The sequence below is a fragment of the Melanaphis sacchari genome, unplaced genomic scaffold (assembly GCF_002803265.2).
Source record: "Melanaphis sacchari strain LSU unplaced genomic scaffold, SCAv2.0 Contig31_pilon_pilon, whole genome shotgun sequence".
Taxonomy (NCBI): Eukaryota; Metazoa; Arthropoda; class Insecta; order Hemiptera; family Aphididae; genus Melanaphis; species Melanaphis sacchari.
The window spans coordinates 3957824-3980420 of record NW_020271193.1 but is presented as its reverse complement, the minus strand read 5'-3'; the positions used below and the strand labels follow the sequence as shown (position 1 = coordinate 3980420).

The window sequence follows — 22597 nt, the reverse complement described above, 5'->3', positions numbered from 1 at the left end:
TTTATAATTGACCTGTTATATGTTTTGAACTTTAAAATACTTTCATTAACGAGTTAGTTTATTTATTTTGTAAGTTTTTGTTGAATCCTATAAGTTTAAAACATAGTAAACGGATTCTGAATTTTAGTGTTTTGATTAAATAGTAATCACATTAACAATATATAGGATCTATTATGTTTAATATAGTTTATTGCAATTCATATTCTATTTTATAGTATTTGTATCTATAGTTACTTTTCCGTAAATATACAATATCTTAAATATTTTAGATGACATAATACATTTGAAAATGCTTAGGTATTTAAATAATTTGTAAAACCAGTTTTTTTTTTAAAAAAAAATGTTAGATTATGTTGAAAAATTAATTTTGTCAGGAACAATATTTTATCAATGTGTTATAAATAATATAGACATGTTTTTATCGTAGAGTTTACTCAAATATGTATTGTCCCAGGGTATTGATATAAACATTTTCTTATTCATATTTGTGTTTGTATTTTTATTTTTTTTTTTATTCGAAATAACTAAAAAATTGTTCAAATATAATTTCATTCGGTTATTATTTATTATTTGTTATTATAAAAACCTATTGGGGTTTCGTAATTCTTATTCATTATAATATGACGTCATATTTACAGTTTGTCGTAAATTAAATTATTACTCGAATTTTCTTATGGCCTTTTTGTGGGCTTCTTTTTACTCCTTTCATGTTAAATTCCAGTAGTAACAGCAAGATCAATATAAATTATAAAATGTAAATAAGTCATTAATAAAAAAAAAAGAATATCTTTATGCATTTGCAGTATTTTACTATATACATTGCATGTCCTATATAGTGAGTTAATAAAACAAACAATGGTTTTTGTTGTAAAAAATCAATTTGATATATTATTATATCGTGTATGTTCGATAGGTGGCTTATTAAAAACTATACTTTTTTTTTTTATTATTACAAAAAACAAGAACATTTACAAACTGTATACATAATGGAACAATACACATATTTTATAATAATTAATATACAGTAAAACATGACATACGGATGAGTCATGATTAGGAAATCACTCATTGATTATACCTCTTTTTAGTTAATAGCTAGATATCTTTTATGTTTTGAACTGAGTGGTGGGTTTCGTTAATTTTATGCGGATATTACAAAAGTTTGTAATATTTCTTGGATAAATTAGTTAATTACCAAGTATTATAAATTGTATGATAAGTGGATTTATAATGACCGATTTAAGTTCATGTACAAGTGAAGTGAATTAATTTGTCAAAATATAAGAGTCATTGTTGCTTTGGTAATTCTGTGGCTGGTTATTAGAATGCTGTTTATTGCGCGGTTTCAAAGAATGACATTGGCATATTTTTTGAAATATTTGGTTTTTAATCTTTAGAAATTATTATCTAGTGAAATAGTTAACATTATTTTAATAGCCCAGTACCATCTACAAAGATATTATTTTGAAAATTGTAATGTATACCACTTGAAAGAAAACTCGTATATTCATTGATACACTATATACGTAAGTAGAACCAAGCTGTCATGTGTTGCTTCATAATAATAATAGACGTATAATGACATAAAGTACACTGGGATAGTTGGCCTGAAATCTATTATTAATAGTTTTCAGTCAATGAGTATCAACATGACTTATGATTAACCTATCATACATTCATACATTTGTGTAAGGTTGAAAATTTAGAAACGTTTACTTTGAACAGCTTATGACGGAGACGAGCTTTTGTAGCTTTTATTTTAGTGCGACTGACAGAATGAAGTTAGTTTTAAAAATATATTATTACGATCTTCTGTTTCTAAATCACTGAAGGGGTGAAGTAAAAGAGTTTTTTCCACCATTGAAGTACGTTGACTATTTACACAGCTGTTTAACGTGTTTTTTTAGTTTTCTCTTTTATAAAACCATTATTGATATTATGGTTAAATGCATTTGTGAACAACCACACAAAATGTTTTTTTTTTTTTTTTTATAGATCCGATATGTTTGAAAATTCGTTTTTTAATTGTAGATGTACCACTTTTCTTAGTGAATCAGAAAAAATTTAGTTGTAGTTTAAATTTGTTTAGATTAATTTTCCAATTTAATTCATAAAAACCATTTTCAATTTTACATAACAAAAATCAGTGTAACACTCAATATTAGATTTAATAAGTATTGATAGTGACATATGGATTAGTTAAATAATTTATTTTTGATTTGTTCGGTTTCTATATAATTTTAATCATCAATTTAGAACTTAAGAAATTGAAAAGCAAAATAAATAAAAGTATTATAATTTATAGATACCGTCAACTAATTTCAATTATTTGTAAGTTGTAACACATCATTGTTTTGTAATATTTACTTTCACTATTGTCATTTTTTTAAATTTTACTTTCTTTAAGCAATACAAATGTTTTTGATTTAATACCATGAAATAAAATATTTTTATAAAATAGTAATACGCATTAAATCAATCATTTTAATTTTTTATAAATACGCATTAACATTTTAAAGTAAGGTGTGGATGAGTAGATGATATCCTTATTAAAAATGTATAAGGATTGCATATATAACCTATCATATACCGAAATGGAGATGTTGAATACAAAACCCCATTTATCATAAAAGGAATATTAAATTATTAAAATATTAAAATATTTTTTCCAAGTTTCAAGTCTCTTTAAAATGTTTAACTTTATGATATAAAAAAAAGAAAAACATTTAAAACATTTTCCATTTATAATTTGTTTGTGCCACGTTTAATCTAACCAAAATATTATCGGTAGTTTATGTGTTTATAAATAGAAATAAAAAAAAAATAAATATATTTATTTTCTATACTATAACTAAATCTAAAGGGAAAATCTCACAAAGAGGTACCTTTTTATTATACTATTAAGGTGAAATGTAAATGTGGTAAAATTATTCCAATAAAGTACTTCATTAAAATGAAACTGTTATATACATAGGACTTAAAGTATCATGCATCACATTACTGTATTTAAAAAAAGTATGGTTGGTATAGATTATAGCCATAATGTTATGATACCTCTCTCATATAATAAATGCGGTGAATTAATATTCAAACAAAATCACTTAATATATTGTTTATTTATTAGTTATTTATAATTATTTGCATTTATAGATCATATAATATTTTACTATATTTACTATACTTTTATTAATCTCATTATTCATTTTTTATATATTTTTTAAATATTATATTTAAATGTTGTAATTCACTACATTATTTATTACTCAAAATAATATGTGCTTGCATATTTGAACGATTTATTACTTTTTTTTTTTTTAGCGTAGATGCATTATTTATTTAAATGTTCAATATTAATTTGATGTTGTTATTGCATGTCATATATTTTTCATATTTCAATATGATTATATCAACCAATTATTACAAATTAAAAGTAATATAATATATTTTAACTGAAGTAATATGGTTTTAACAAATATTGAATACAAATATCATATTTGGTTATACATATATTCAATAAGAACGCCAAAAATAATAATATTTAAAAACAAATAAATTAAATATTTTATTTGATGTTAAATCAATAATAATCGTGTACTTAATTTTAAATGAATGATAAAAGCATAACTTACAAGTATTGTGTTTGATATTATGTTTGAAATAATTTTAACTTTTATTACTTGAGAATCATGGTTTAACTGTGTTAGTAATATTATTTAGAAAATATAATTAAATTTATAAACTACATAAATTGCTGAAAAAAATCAAATTACATTAAACTCTACTATAATATTATGACTAATTGAATACCCAAATCGTATTAGATTTAGATGTTATAAATTGATATTTAGCATAACTATAAGTTTAAAATATTATATTACTTTTTTGTAATAAATATGAATTTTTTATCAAACATAAATAATTAATAAATCATTTTTAAATGTTTATTCTTAAGTATTTTATAGTAAAAATATAAATATTCCAACTTACTCGTTTCAAATATAACTTTTTGAGATTTATCAGACATATGTATAAAAAAAAAATGAAAATTATAAATACATCTGTTAGTATGTGCATGTTTGAAACTATTAAGAGTGCTATGACTTAAGTGTGTAGGCTATAAATATTATTGAGTCTCATTTTAATCATTGGTTTTCATTTCAGTAAAGTATTAATCAATAATTAACATTAATTGATAAGTGTTAATGTTTAATGTTTCATATAGTAAACTAGATTGTTAACATAAAAATAAAATGCAGTCAATTAAAATTACTAAAGGACGTAAAATAATATACTATTAACAAGTCTGTTTCAAAAAAATCTGAAAGCAGCTATTGTGTAACGTATTTGAATCGCGATAAATAATATACAAAAGTGTAATATACAAGTTAGGTACCTTTCCATTTCAAAGCAATATAAGAACATTGAGATTGTAACTAGAGATCAGTGTTACTATACCCAAAAATTGCATGACTTTGTAAGAAATCGGTGTTTGCTTACATCTCATTCTACGTTTTTACAATTTTCTCAAAAACGACTAGGGAATTCTAAGAATGACTTGTTTATAAAGTACAATCAGTGTTCAACACCCCCATTTATAGCAGTATGGTACTAAATAAAACTTATTGAGGCATTTTACTCCCCTAAATAGTCGCTTGATACAGAAAAAATAATATGACATCATTGTAAAATCAATAATTCCCTCAGTGCGCTCAGAATCTAAAAAAAACATACTACCTATTGCCAATTTAAGACTCAATAAATATTTATGTACATTATAATATTATATAATGTAAGGTGTGTATATATTGATAAGTATATGCACATATATGACTCGAAAAATGTGTATATGTTTATTATATTAAGTTTTCACTGGAAACAATTCGCGCATTTGTTTGTCTCGTCCTTGATTTAAATTATTAAAATGTATAGGTACACGGAAAATAAATGTGAAAATGTAATCATTTTTATTCATTTATTTATTTTTTTATCGAAGTTTTAATGTAATCATAAATTGAATGATTTATTTATATTTTTTATTTTCTTGCTATATACAAACACACATAATATATTAAGTATAACCATCGTGTCGTGGTTTACCATATTTAAAGTTTTTAATCTGATATAAAATAAATTGCATTTAAAAAATAATTCATTTCAAGTGATAGAACAACAGTGTGGAAATCGCTTTTTTTTTGGAAAATGCCATATTGATCTTATGTTAAATTGTATGTATGTCATGGTTATCACTTATCATCAATTTTATACTCGTTAAAAATTTACTTGATGAGACTGTTAACTTTAATATATTTTCAGAGTCTCACTCATAATTTTTGGTTTATATTTTTTACAACTTTCTTTAATTTAATTTGTTTATTTTTGTTGACATCTTATATACATATTATTTAATAAGATGATACTATTTTCTAACATTTACGATTTGTTTTTTTTTTCAGATGACGACGCCTGTTTTTGTCTCGTCGAGGGTAAGTATTTTTAATATTTAAGATATTAAAATATTAAATATAAATATTTTACACTACAGTAGATAATGATAAAAAAAAAAATTATGAAATAGTTTACCTTTATTTAGCAAAAGCTTTTGAAACGGTAGACATGATATTTTATCATCAAAACTTTTTGATATTGAAATCAAAAAATGCTACCTAAAAACTCCTTAAATTATATTTTGCGTTGCGCCGACAATTCACAAAGATTAACAGAACATTAGGTTCAAGTAAACTTATAAATTCGGAGTTCTCCAAAGCGACTTTTTATCGCTCTCTCTATTTAATATTCAAATAAATAATATTAGTTTACTGTCCTTAAGATGGAAACTAGTATGGCATACTGACGATACAGCACTAATAATGACTGAATACTCCTGGAGCAATGTCTTTCAAGAAATCCAAAATGACATCATTGTTATTCTGTAATAGTCATTACAAAACAGTATATGCTAGAATAGTGCAAAATATTCATTTTCCTTCTCTATATACATATATAATACTGACTTTCTCAGTATAAATCATATCATATTATATTTAAATGATTGTCGTGATTTAAATACAATAATTTATCAAATTAAATTAAATATCAGAAAATTTATAAAATACCTAGCTATTGAAATAATTAGAGATTTTAAAAACATAGACAGAATATATAAATTTGATTATACAGAATAAAAACCAAAGATTTTATATTTTTTCATATTTTTAAACATTTAAAATACATACCAAACCTTTTCTGAAATTAAAAATGAGTATAAAGCCTTAATTGAATGATTATTGACCTACGGTTTAATTGACTGGAGCCGTGCGTGCAATTTCAAACTAATCAACTTCAAAAAAAAAAAAAAAAAACCACATTAAAAGTTATATTAAATAAAAACAGACACTTTTAAAATGTAAATCTATATTCAGAATTCAATGTATTAACAAAAAAAAAAAACAACTTAAACGGTGATTATCTATAAAATTAAAAATAATCTAAATGAACCAATAAAATATAATTTTAACACTCAATATAAATTGAATAACGTAGTTGTTCCCAAGACTTACAAAGTCACAAAACCATCACTCAAGCTTCATTTTCTTTTTTTCATGCTATTTATATGTAATCAACTTCCTTCAAAATGAAATAATATAAATTATGAAGACTTTAAAATTTAAATTATGTCTATCAATATCTCTAATAAACTACACATTTCACACATAGATAATCTTAGAAATCTATGATATTTCTAGACCAACTTACTATATTGTTTCAATTCATTTTTTAAATTTTAAATTATTTTTACCTATATTTTAATTTTTATTAATTTTACTTTTTCAGAAACGATATGCATTTGTTTAGTCTAGATATTTTCATTCAGTAATCAATTGTATTTAGTACATTAATAATACAAATGAAAAATGATTTATAATATAATATGTTCTTAAGTATTGTATTTTTGATACGTATTGTTACATTATTTATCTTATTTATATGATATATTATGTGAACATTGTTTTATTGAAATTCAAGAATATAACTATATAATCATTACTGATTTTAATATTCCTATTAATTAAATTATTACAATCAATAATGAATACGGTTAGAATAATTAGATACCAAACAACCAAAAACATTAACAGGAAAAATATTTATTTTTTTCTTACATTCAATATTATATTACATCTAATATTTTTAATATTTTATGCTTTAATAATATAAATAAAATGACTATTTGTTTGGCCAGATCATAAATAGTAACAAATATTTTTCAATTAGATATAATAAAACAATGGTTTTATTTGCAATGCAGATTTGGGTAGACGTCATAATTTTACTACGTTTAAATTCTACACGTGTTTAGTGTACATTACGTATTTTGAATGCAATAATAAGTTATATTTATACTGAAATATATAATTAATACGACATTTTTATAAATATGCTTTGTATTTTGTGAACTGACATTGTTGGTTATTATCATATAAATATACTCACTCACAGAAGTCGACTAGAAACAACGAAGTCATAATATAAATAATATTGAATCGATTTTTGAACATAATGTCAGTTATATTACAGTCTTTATTGTTCTATAATAATAATAAAAATAGCATTCGGTCCATTATTGAGTGCATGAAATAGGTCTTTGTGCGCTTTGAATGCCAACAAATAATGAAAACTTGCGTGTGAATGGACAGTAGTTTGCATTGTAATTTAAGTGCCACTTGAAATGCGGTGGAGTAATTTTTTATGAATTAATTATAACACTACAACGCATGTTCATTGTATTATTTATCAATTATTTTTAGTTTTGCCTAATGTAATGTGCAAATTTGAATAATTTTTTTATAACACTCCACTTTATGGGGTGAAAAATATTTACAGTTTTAAAATTAAATTAACTACTATCGGTTTTTAGTAAATTGATATTTTCTATATCACTAATGCTGAATGAGGTTTGATTATGATTGATACTAAAATAACTAATTTCATAAAATAAGTTGGAATTTAAGTGAGTTAACCAAAACTAAACAACACGAAAAATGACATTCAACCCATTAGCCATTACCTATAATATTTTAATATATATAATATGACATATATACTTATAATTTTTTCATAGTTTAAGTAAGAATATAATTTATTGTTTACATATCAAACTAATTTATTTTATTTTATAGTTACTAACTGACTACCTAAATAAATATTTTTATTTTCGTATTTTGAAAAAATAGAATTATCAGATATTAATTAAAATAATTGGCATTTTTTTGAAATTGAAGTTTTGATTTTTATGTAATTGTTTTAAACAAATTTTAATGCACTCATAGTATTTCATAATATTTATTTATTGCTGTGAATCTTTATCAAACATAATTATATTATTAAGTATGTGAAATTATTTGTCTGTTAACATACATAGTAATATTAAACAGGTAACGTCTAAAATATTATAAGAATGCTATATTTGTATAAATGACGATTTTAATTAATTTTGACAAACGATTAAATGTATTTAAATTCAATAAGATATTTCATAAAGTAATACAAAAAATATAAACTTAATTAATAAAATGATTTAAATTTCGATAACCTTAAATATCATATTATTATAATCTAGGATTTTTTTTTGTAAGCATCTTTAATGAAAATTTTTAATGATAAAAACATCAAATGAAATTTTAACGATCGTTAGTAAAACAAACTTCTTGTATAAAAAAGAGATTTTGATAATAAAATCAATAATATTGGTTTATTAAATTTGTTTATTTTTAGTGAATGGAGTGGTCAAAAAAATGTTACAGCTTATAAGTTATAGTATGCTTTTTAATCTTTGAAAAAAAGTATTCTTACAAAATATATAAGTCAAAATCTATCATTAATTTTATTTAACAAAATAGCTTGTGTTATTTTGTGAATATAGTTAAGTTATTTATCAAAATAAATTAAATCGTAACTTTACTAAAAAAAAACTAATCGTGAACATTATTTTAGTATTATTTCAAATCAAACAAATTCTGAGAATTATAGATGAAAAGAAAAAAAGTGAAAGTCATAAGATAATTTGTGCACATTTGACCAGTCTTTTTAAAAAAAAAAAATGTGACAAAAAATTAGATATTGATATAAGTATTAATTATAAAAATAATATTTTAAAAAAACTACTTGATTTAACCACAATATATTTCAATATTTCAATTTAAACAAAATATTAATTATATACTGTTAAATCATTGAAAAATAAAAAATAACTTACTAGTAATTTTCATATAAAATTAGTATAAATGATATAATTTAAATTAAACATTTTCAGCTTAACTTTTTCCAACTTTATTACATTAGCAAAGTAAATATAAGACTTTAAATTTACCTATGAGTTAGAAATGTATATATGCATTCAGCACTAGTTTTAAGTTAATTAGTTGTGAAATTAGTTGTCGAATTAATGACAAGTTATTTACACAAACAAATAACTTAATTAATCTATTGAATTTGATTTTAAGTTGAAATTTATTTGACTAAAAGACTATCAAAGAGTCTAAAAGTGATATTCAGAATTGAATATTAAGCTAAATATTTTTATTGTTATCTAAAATTTGAAAGCAATGGAAAACGGAGAAAAAAAACACAACATTTATTTATATTTAAGTAATTACAATATTTCTGGAAATTAAAAATCAATTTCAGTGTAGTTTTATAATTTCACAAATCAAAAAACGGTCAATATTTCGAATTTATAAGATATAAGTTCCTTAAAACTCAATTATATATGATCTAAAATTTAAATCCAGATTTCTATAGACCACATATTAACAGAATAAAGATTTTTAAACAATTTTCTTTTCTTTTTTTTTTTCATTATTTTAACTTAAAATACTCTTAATTCGAAATGGTGATGTATTTTTTCACGATATTCTCAAAGAAAAAAAAAATATATATGGAAAATATGGTTTTTCTGTTGTTTTCTAAATAAAAGAGTTATTTACCAACTTTATGTTTCCAAATAAAATATTTTATATTATTGATTCTGAGTGTATGTATGAAATATTTTTAAGATTACTTTTTCGTCTGCTATTACATGATAAGAAAAAAGTCTATTTTGGCAGTGGTAAATATATTTACCACTTTGACACATTTATCAATGTAGCGAAAAAATGATAGAATAATCATAATTTTTATATAAATGACTAATGAAACGATATTCAACTATCAATTTCAATAGTTGGTGAGATAGTTGAATGTAAACCATGTAATAACTGAAATTAAAAAGACTGTGATACATTTGTATACCAGTAACCTATACATTATTTTAAACCCCATAATTTATATCAATTTATGATCTGTAAAATGTATTATTAAAGATTTTTGATACATTTTCAAAAATTACTATAAAATATGATATTATTTAAAAAATAATTCTATGTTTAATTTTTTAATCTGGATAAGAAAAATTTGAAATTAACTGTTTTAAAAAATGTTTCATTTTTAAATTCTTAGTTATAAGTTTTGATAATTAACTTAGAATTTCATAATTTGGTTAAAACAAATTTAAAACATGTTATTATGGTAATCACAACTTTTAAATATTGATAGATAAAAATAAACCTTTTATTTTAAAATTGATAATTACAAAAAAATGATTTATAAAAGTTAGTTATTTTATATATTTTTTTATATAGCTTAATCTATAATAGATTAATAGTATTTATGCGAATTTTTGTTCAATATTTATTAAAAATCTTAGAGATATTACTTATATATAATAATAAATACATTAGTACATATTATGCATTGTAACTTTCTATTGCAATAATAATAAAATCGATTTTTTTTAAAAATTCCTCTTACCTATGTACCATAATAGCTGAAGCGTAACATTCAATATTAAGTTCAATTTTATGCTTTTTAGATAAAAAATATGGGATAAAAACGTAAAGAGGTATTTACAATAAAGCTCAAGTAGAATTTTCTTTTATTACGAATATAAATATCAAGTGCTAGAAATAATCTGCTCAAGCATCTCACGATGTTGCAAAGGAACATATTTCTGTACAAATGTATAATTTGAATAGATACCTAAATCGAAAATATCTATCATCTATAATTCTTTTGTATGAAATTTAGATACATTATAAACTATTATTATAACTATTCATTTTATGTTTCTAAAATAGACCACGATGGGCGTACGCCGGTGAGACTAAAAACCAATTGAAACTCTACCGGATATAATAATATATAATACATTTTTTATAATCGTATTTGACATTTAGTACTGAATATTAAACACCGCGCCCTAACTTTTTGACTTAATTTTGTTTGTGTTAAAACGAACATTAGTTAGGCACTCGAACATTCAACTAGATTTTATCCGATTTATAATCCCAAAGGTAATTCCTGACAATCACTACAAATATTCAGTGCATTTTTATCAATGTTTTCATACCAAATTTGTTATTTATTAATTTTTTGTTACAGTTAGGTATTTTTTTTTTTTTTTTTTACTAATAATTTAAAGGTAAAAATACATTTTAATGAATTACTATATTATCATAAAATACTACTTGGATAACACGGCGTATTGGATAGGCAAATTAGGTACATTAGTTGTACAACAGTGTTCAGTTGTATTTGTCGATAATATCTGATAAGCATAGCTGTTTTAATACTTTAATACTAATGGCCATTATAAAAAGAAAAAAAAATGATAAGCATGATATTATTATTTATAGGTATAATTCAATAGAATATAATGTAACCTAATAAAATACCAATAAAATAAAGACAAAATAAAAATAAAGCGTAATATAATAATATAATGTTTATAACTAATAATTATACGAATATATCAAAAAAAAAAAAAATAAATAAATATTATTACTATTTTAATTTTTTTACTATTGCAAAACAATTATTAAAATAAAAATGTATACATTATTAATTTACAACTGGATACTAGATTATCTTACATTTTTTTATATTTATCTACCTAAGTAACATAAATATAAAATATAGAATAGGGGTATCTCTATAATGACATGTGAAGTACGCTAAAACTGAAATTCGCTGGAACAAAATTAAATCCTATGATATTATTACAATATAAACTATTCAGTAAAACATGGACGTTGAATGAATAATTTCTACTATATTTTTTTCAAAATGCAACTTCGAATCTATTAAATTATATTTTGAATCTACATTTTTTTTTTTTTTTAATAACATTAAAGCTAATGCTGAAAAATTAATTTTTAGTCAGTGGAACTGATGTGCTGTTAAATCAGCTATATTTTGTAAATATGAATTAGAAACTTTTTCTAGTCGTACAATTTTATTTTATTTTTAATTAGTACCTAGTTAAAAAACAACTTACTTAACTTGTGACGTTGATTGTGATGCAAGATATCAAGTTAACACCTGAAATACTATATGATAATTTTATTTTTAAATCACAACTAGTTAACTATAATGAGTATTAACAAAAGTATATAAAAAATAAGATCTAATAATAATAATATATCTACATTTATAAGTATAAAAACTTTTTTATTTTATTTTACGATGGTATTATGATATATAATGTATGGAAATAATTCAACATATATATATATATATATAATTTAAAAATCAACGATGGATGTTGATGTAAGTTATTAAAAATCGAATTATTTATAATCCAAATACATCAATATATTAAATTTATAAAGTGTTTTAAAAAACTAGATGTACTTAAACCAATACGAAAAAACAATGAAAAAAAAAATGGAAATACACTTATTAGATTTAAATTTATTGGTAACATTAAAAAAAAAGAAAAAAAAAGAAGACTACAAAATTAAATGCTAATAATAAAATGTCAATTGCAGATAAATACATAAAAAAAATTACAATAAATAATGTACAAAAAAAAAAAAAATTATTTTTGGTTACATACACATGAAGAGGATTACGTTAAAACTATAAAATATTATTGGAAATATATTTTAGAGTAGTCTATTTATAAAAAAAATTTTATATTTATCTCTTATTTTTAAATGGACATACGTAGTATAAGACTAAATATTATGGATAAAAGCGTCAAAATGAGATGCAAATAACTATATAAGCCTTTGAAATAAATGCAAACTAAATAAAATAAAGCAAATAAAGAAATAATAATAGTAATAACCATATACATACATTAGAAGTTATTATGTTGGGTGTAAAAACATGATTACGTAACCTATAAGTTTTATTACTATAGAAAATTATTAAAATGATTTTTAAAAACGTGTATAATTTTCATACATTGTAAAAATGCGTAAATTTAATAAACGACAAAATAGATCACTGTATAGAAGTCACACGTGGTAAAAATATCATAGCTACGTGTAATATATAAGAATGGAATTGTTATGAAAGGAGAATGAGAATTATAATGTATCAAATAAATTGTTCGATCTGAATTGTTCAATAAAAATATCATTCATGTACGTAGTTGAACATTGAATAATATTACACTTTTGATAATTTTTTTAAATTTTTTAGTTAAGTGCTTTTTTATTTTTCAATATTTTTATATAGTTATATTACATGAATAAATAACTAATTAATTATTTATTTATTTTTTGATCAATAATAGTGAATATTACAAATTTTATTTTTTATATTACATATGTTATTATAATTATATATTTATTTATTTTAACAATAATAAAATGTTTGTATTGTGGTGAAATTAAGTTTGGAGAAATTAAATAATTTTAACACACATAATAGTTTATTAGTAAAATATTTTTTTCACAAAAAAATAAATATTAAAAACAACTGTTTGAAAGAATATAATATTTAACTAAAATTATTTTAAAGTATACAAAAAAAGTTACTAATATATTATTAATAGGTTACATAATTTATTACAAAAAATCTTTGATAGGTTGCAAAATTGACCATAGTCTTTTTATAGGCAATCATCAGCTAACAGCGAAAATTTGAGGATGTTTAAGTAAACATTTCTTGTCCAAAGTAAAAATAAAAAAGTGTTATCGAAAACCATCATTCATACTCCATCATCACTCATCGAATTGTTTGTTTTCTGAAAATGTGTCCCAGAATCCAATCTCAGAACACCACTTTAATATTGATCCTGTACTAGTATGACCTAAAGGCTATAATATTTAACCATCATATTAGTCACGAAATGCGTTTTGAATATGAAGGAGCTTTACTTAGATTTAGTTCGTAATATTTATTTTTATTTTTTTTGGAAAAAATAAAATAATATACTTAATTTATGTTATACAAATTAAATAATTCTAACAAAATAATACGGTCGATTTGTTTTATCAGGTAGATATAACATAAAATTATGTTTTCATTTCATTTCAAAAAGAAGACATTCTAACTGAAGTTTTGTAATGGTAAATAGTAATTATGATATACATAATATCATTGAAACTTGAAAGACGATATTTATTTAATTTAATTAAGCGCGTGAAAACTAAGCTAGAAAAAATATGATGAAATTGTATCTATGTAAATTTCACTAGGGGTGAAAAAAATCGTAATTTGTATAATATTAGTTGTTAGAACAAATTAAATATTCGTAGAATACAGTACGTCAAAAGATATTATTAAAATCAAAAAGGTAGTCAAGTGGGTACAACACTGCTGTAGATTAAGTGTTAAATGATTCGCTATTATAAGTATATTAAATTTGAATTCAATAATAATATACTATTGTGCACGAAAAATTATTCTGCTAGAAAATGGTCTGTCAGCTTTTACAGCTTTTACAACTATATAAAATAATTATTTTATTAAATATTTTTTTTTTTTTTTTTTTTTTTTTATAGGGATTTAAAACATTAGTCATTAATTGAAACAATTAATAATTTTAACACTTTTATAACTCGTATGACAATGACAGTTCAAAAACAGAAATTAGAATTAAACAGATTTAATTCAAAATGTTAATGTACCCTTTAGAAACGAGAACCAACTGCAAATTGTAATCATTACGCTTTCGAATGTAACAATAAACTTGATAAATTAAACCAGTCACTTGGTGGTTATTTAAGAGAACCATTTTAAGTTAGTTACCGGTAGGTTTTCGAAATGGAAACACCGTGATGTGTAAACAACTACTCAAAATCACTAATTGATTTGGTACATTTCATGATATATGTCTTTTTAAAGTAATTAAAGTAATTTATTTTGTCACTAGAATTACGATAAATTGATTTAACTTTTGCCAAAAACATTACATTTATTGTATTACAATTTATAAACATATATTTAATTATTATAATAAAATATATATTTATTCATATCATATTATTATATTATTATTAACTTTGGAATCAATACCATTTTACTGTAAAACAAAGTGTAGAAGTTCGTGGTATAATTAGATAGGTAATAAATTAAAATTAATCATTATAATATGATAATAATAATTAATAATTACCTAATAGTTTTAAGGTAACCATGGGTACAAAAAAAAAAAAAGAAAGTTAAATAACTATATTAGATTTGCATAAAATTTCCCATTTTCCTTAATTGTTTGTTTGTTTTTTTTTTTTTTTTTTTTGACTATAAAAATAAGTAATAGAAATTTTAACTTTTATTTATTTTAAATAAACTAGATTCCTTCTTATACCTAAAACCACTCTCAAAGCTTTCAACCATTTTCTGTGTACACACTACACAGACACAAAAAACACATATACAAATATTTGTAAAATCTATTTATAAAGCAGGTTTTATCAAAACCTTGTTTTGTTTATCTATGATTATATAATTATAAAAATTCGACTTAAATGTTTGTGATGATGACATTTTTCGACATTTTTAGTCTAACTTATTATTACAATAATTTATGGTAGCACTATAATCTTATTATATATATATATATATGTATTAATTTTTCTATAAGATATTTAAACTACTTATTTGTAATATAAATTTGGGTTTGAAATTTAGTATGCAATTTAATATTGTTTTTTAAGTAATAATAGTTTAAATAAAAGTATTGCAATTCGAATAATCACATCTACGTTTTATTTACTAGACGAATATGTTATGTCTTTGTTATGATCATTAATAGCATTGATATTTTATTAGTTTGCGGTGGCAGATAGAACACCGGCCTAGTGACTTAAGACTTTTGTGTGTTGATCATACAGATGAGTCCGCTGACTTTTCATTCTCTTTTTATGTTAACGGTTTTTTAGTAGACTTAACAGTCACCCATTTTATTTTGAATTTTAGGTTCATAATAATACTCGGTAAGTTATACTTTAAATAATATCAAATACACTTTTTATTTTTTTTTCTGAAATGGGAACATTTTTATTTAATTGTGTCATTTAATAATATGCATAGGTTAGGTGTATATGAAAAAATCGCTATACATATACACACTTCAAACCGTGTGGTATTAGATTTTTATTCTTTAAATCTCAAAAACTGGCTTGAAAAACCAGACCGGTCGTGACTTATAACGGACGGATCAAAGCCTCGTATATCCTTCTCATTTTTCTCCCGTCTTATTACTATTATTATATTTTTAGCGTTATTACCACTGAATTCGTAGGTATAGTAGTCATTATAATCATGGGACTGTTGCGGAACCGAAGCGCCTGCGTTAAAAGCTTGGATAGCTTTTTCGGCGGTCGTCCGCAGCGGAGGTGCTCGCCGCCGCGTAATGGACGCGAAGTTGTTCTCGTCCACTACCGCCGCGTATAATAACATTAATAATCGGTGAAATGGGTCACGTTCGGAATCGCTTACTATTGCCCTCGGTGAGACGACGGCAGTGGCGGCACAACCATAATATATGTATAGTATTATTATACGAGCACACGACCGTTATATTATTATCATTATTATATATATATATATAGGCGTGCCTACCTATCTGCACTGTGCACGAACGGGAGTGGGGAGGGGGGGAGGTCGGTAGGCTGACAAAAGGCGCTCGCTCACATTTATAATCGCTTTCCGCCGCCGCCGCCGACGTCGTTTTCTTCTCAGCGACCCTAACGACAAACAACCCGACAGAAATGTCAAATCTATATAATAATATGATATCATACTACGTAACAGCGGCGGCAGCAGCAGATGAAGCAGCAGCCGTGTGAAAAATGACGTACGGACATTTTCGTCTTTTGACGATTACGCGTGCACCGGTTATGTATTTATAGTGGCTGTTGTGCGCAATTACGGATACTAATATTACGGTAAGACGATACGTGATATGTGTGGGTGACGAGGAAAATAGAAACTCCACGTCCCAACAAAAACGATTGCAAGTATGCGACGGCCGGAGAGTATTATGTCGGGCGGACATGGTGTGTGGATGGATGGCGATGACGTTCAGGTCACTGCAATAATATTCGGTTCCGTCGGAATCGCATAAAAAAAGATTTTTCGATTTTCATGACATTGTGATTCATTAATATAATAGCATTGATGTATTGTATATATAATATATATAATAATTTTTATTCATCGAAAACTATAGCGTTTTTTTCTTTCTTTTCTTAACCTTTAACTTGAACTTATTTCGCGTTGGGTAGATAATCAATTTCTACGGAAATAATAATTTTATTATTCTGATGATTTTTATTTTTTTTTTTTTTAGTGAAAACGCATAAAAATAAATAACGTATCATTCATGTGTATCAATTAAAATCTATGAGAATTTTCTAAAAAAATAGAAATTTATTCTAGATTTATTTTTTTACTATTTCGACCCATTTTTTTTTTAATCAAACCTACTCTATGTATAATGAAAGCAATTTTAAAATTACATTGAATAAAAAGGGTCAACTAGAGGAAGAAGTGAACGCGCTTTGTCCGCTGTGGTTTTTTACGTAACTCGATGGCGTGCTTTTACGACGAATCTCTATGGTATGAGTTTTTCGTGCATTTTTTTTTTTTTTTTTTATTACACTACTGTTGTAATATTTTGCATTCATATTGCATTATATACTTGGCAAACGTGTGTACAGGTACAGCTGGTCTTCTAGATCCGTGTATAAGAATAACACATTAAATCTTATAGTACTTTCCATACATGCGCCGACCGAATCACGTCGTCGAGATTTATGGATGCATTGTTGACATTTTTTGATGGCCGAGATATTTTCTCATTTCCCCTGGGTGATACCCCCACGATGACATCCTTTAATCTTGTATTTTATTTATATTTTCTGGGTCTTTTTTACTTTTACGTCCCACCGTGGGATAAGGATTGTGTGTTGGTGACGGTTAAAAAAAAAAAATATTTTTAAAATTATTTCGTGGCAAATAAATGCGTCAAAAAGAACAAAGAATTGTTTTTAATAGAAAGACCACCACAAAGAAGTAAACTCCACCCTCGTCTTACGTAATATGGTTAATTACACGCACACTTTACTTAAAGTTCACATTTTTTTTTTCTCATTTTCAAAAGGAAAATTATTTACGCCGTGAGTTGGCGTTATCGAATATTTCGTAAGCGTTAAAATACTTTCAAAATTTTTATCGTTGTAGTACAGAGAGGTTCGAGAATATTTTTAAAATTTAGTTTTCACGCCAATCATATGAATGAAATATGATAAGTAATGGCAGAGATAAAAATTCGGGGTCACATTCTTTATAGTTATATATAATAATAAAAGTTTCACGTGATACATTCGTGCCAAGGTCTCAGAACAATGGCATTAACGTAATATCGTGTTATTATAGTGGTAGTCCATACTTAAAAATGAGTATGTTAGACAATCATAAATGTTTATGAATTATAAAAACTACTATTGTTACGACATAGGTGGAAGATTACGACGAAATTGGTGCATGTGTATGCATAGGACATTAAATTGCACCGAAAGGAGAGGCTGGCGTGTGTGACTAGGGTCAAACGAGAAGGATGATTGGAGCGGAAAAGGGGACGACCGAAATCAATACACGAACGCATTTTGTAGGGGCCAGAGGTGGTTCCGTGTGGTTTGCAATATTTTTCTACGACATTCGAAAGATTTCTACATGGATAAATACGGTAGAAACTGGAGGAGGAGCGAATAAAAAAATAACATGCCCGTGTGTTTAACGGCTAAAACAGCTGGATATCAAACCTGATTACGGTGGTCCGCGGCGATTGATCAAACATATTAATGCCGTCGTCTCAAATTTTTTTATGGTCTTGCGAGAACGGAAAATGGTAATAATTTACTTAACGAATATGTTTGTTTCTCGTTGTAGACGGCGGTAAGATAGATAGTGTTATATGGATCATCCGAGAAAGACATTTCCGAATTATATCATTATACGGTTTACACTGTGTTTTATTCACGCGCATAGTTATACATAATTGTAGTTTATTTGTAATGAATACAATTCGATACGCAAATGCTTCGAAATCCGCGTGTAAAAATAGCCGAACAAATAAAACATCCATTATTATTATTGGTCACGGCTAACGACCGTACCGATCGCAGCGTGGCAATGGTGTTTGTTTTTCTCCGCATTGCAGTTGTATACATATATAGGTATACTACACAATATAAATTGTAAGCACACAGCGTCTAAATTTTAAAATCGACTCGACCAAATTAAGGATTCGAACCGCTATTTCACATATATCTAGCAATTAATTGTATTATGCTACCCTCACTCATTGAATACATCAATATCTGCGTATAATAGACAACCTGCACATTAATAAAACTATGTTTATCCCATTCGTTATTGAATTTAGCAATATATTAGTGTTTCCACAAAGTGATTTGATAAAATATATTATCACATCACATACCTACTTTAGAATTTAATATAAATCATTTATTTTGATAGTTATTCTAATTACTACTTTAAATGTAATATATTATGTAGTTAGTCTGGTTAGTCAATTTAAACTATGTCATTATTCATAACGTAAATATTAGAATTACTGTTTTATGAATATTATTTATCATGAGGCAATTTTTTTTCACTTGTATGGATCACAGATCGGATCAAAAATATTTTCATCTTCATATTTTATTGATTAATTTTGACGTATATAATATATATTATATAATAATAAGTGCCGAAGTATTCCATAACGCGTTGGCCAGAGTGGTGTAACAAAATACTTTCAATTAGTATCTTCAATCTTGACATAAATTTAAGTACCTTAAGACTATATTTAGATAAATTTAAGATAGATATATATATTACAGGACGGACCATTTTCTTCTCAAGGATTTAATTAAGTTACCAAATTAAAGTAAAATAAATAAATAATACATAATTTAAAATAAAATAATTCGTATGCAATTCGTCCAATGTAATTGTTTTATTATAAATCAATAATAATAATATAAATATAATTATTAGGTAAAATATAATAATAATTATACATTTATGATATATCCGAGTTAAAAAAAAAAAAAAAAAATAAATAAATAAATAAATAAAAACAAACATAAAATTGTTAATGGATATTATCCACCGAACGGCTTGGAAAATTCACACTCTGAGTATATTTTTATCAAACTAATGTTGAAAAATTGTAGGTATTTCAAAAAGAATCTAAGACACAAATACAGATTAGTTTTTTTTTTTCTTAGAAAGTACCTTCCTAGATACCGCCGCATGTTAAATGCGTGTACCAATATATAGGTTACATATTGTAGTGCTGTACGTGGCATGTGGCAAAAACACGAATAAATACGACTATAACATTACAATGCGTGCATTGTACACCAGCAGTGCACCGTAAATTGCACGCTTCCGATAGAAGTTCCCCGTAATTATGGACGTGTATTGTTTTCTTCATTCACCTGCAGCGCCGTATAATATTATTATTTTCGTTAGTCACATCTTTAACTATATTTTATACATACGATACCTGTAATCACTAATCTCCTGTTCCGATCGATCGATAACCACCCATCACACGTCATCGACCCATTATTTCATATTCGAACAAAGCACTTGTACCCGACTTGCCATAACTCAACGATATTTTACTTTTTGTTTAGATTACGGTAATTCAGTTAGGAGCCGATCAGTTCCATCGCATAGACAGGGGTGATGGGAGGGTGGGGTAGAAACCAGGTTAACAATCCACTTGGGCTTTCGGTTCACGGGCCGTTTGTGAAGTATGTGTGTATATTTCGTTAACTCGTAAAGCGTAAGTATGTGACTATTCGATTTCAATATATTATACATTGCACGTAACTTTGGTGCATGAACATTGTACGTCTTCGCCACATGTGATTTCGTGATTTTCGATACGAGACTATATATTTTATTACGTTTGCACGATGCGTACAATACTATTTATATATAGGTATTTAACGAACGGCAAATTGGACTATTTCCGTTGTTAATATTAACCGTTATAAAAATTAACGATAGCAAACGCTCAAATAAGTACTAACTCTTATAATAATTGTGCACTGCTCTAATAATAACTGAAATTTTCGTTTTATCAAGAAGTTGCTACCACATTTTACTATAGTAACTGCATATAACATTGTGTACATTCATTGGTTAGGTTATAAATGTCATAAATTCTGCAATAAAAAAAATGTATGATATTTTACCAGTTCTTACATACGTACTTGGCAATGTAACCTATTCGAAATTAGGTACTCTATATTTTAACACCAATAGTCATGGCTGATTATGAATCTAAAATCATGAAAATAAATACGCTTTAAATCTAGTCAAATAAATTGAACTCGTATAGGTAATATAAAACATCGAGAAAATAAATAATAATAATAAAATATCTTTTAGTTATTAAAAAAATATTTGGTTAGAAATATTTATTGCGTGCGTTTTATCACTGATATTAATTCTTATTTTAATCAGCAGACCGTTTTTTTTTTTTTTAATAAAAAGTAAGAAAAACTATTATCTTTAGTAACTTAAGTTTAATAAATCAAAAACCACTTATTAGATATGCATCAAAACGTAAAAAAAAGTGTATACTTCATAATAATTTACAATAAAATTGTTGTTTTCATTAAAAAGTTTATACCGGCACTCTTTAAATGGAAAACAATCTACATATATAACATTTTAAAAGGTTTATTTATAAAATTAAAAATACTAGAAATTTAATCATTCGTAAAAATAGGGATAAACATTTTTGACGAATTAAATTGTACAGTACTCACTCATACGGTTCTTATGGAGCTTACGTGTAGGTATAATCGAAAATCTTTCATTTCAATGCTGATAAGCTGTTTAATTTTTCTTCCGACTTACTGTTGTTATCAAATGATTACAAACGATCGATTTTTGCAAATTGATTGGAAAATATAAATAGACTTGATATCTACGAATTAAAAGCCATCTGGTTATTGATGGATTTTTTAACTTAGCATGGAAATAGAATCTATGTTAAATTTAAAACATTTTTACCATTTTATTAATTTATTTTGTATGTCATAAGTTAAATAAATACAAATAACATATTTTTTATCATGCAATCATTAAAGCAATAATAAATACTTAGGTACTACTCGTATCCAAAACACTCATAGAAATAGAAATACACATTCAGTAATGAGTATTATCACTACAAAATTATGTTAAATTATTTTCAAAAATAGTATTGTTTAGGAAAAAGTGAATAATT

General features: G+C 24.6%; 1 protein-coding gene across 4 annotated transcripts in view; it reads left to right on the top strand.

Annotated features, from left to right (window-relative positions):
- Positions 1 to 22597, top strand: part of LOC112596379 — a 155330-nt gene that overhangs the window by 24772 nt on the left and 107961 nt on the right. For all 4 annotated transcript variants that reach the window (XM_025342034.1, XM_025342032.1, XM_025342030.1 and 1 more), the window contains one exon: positions 5454 to 5483. In XM_025342034.1, the coding sequence (XP_025197819.1) occupies positions 5454 to 5483 (30 nt within the window). The remainder of the gene's footprint in view (positions 1 to 5453; positions 5484 to 22597) is intronic.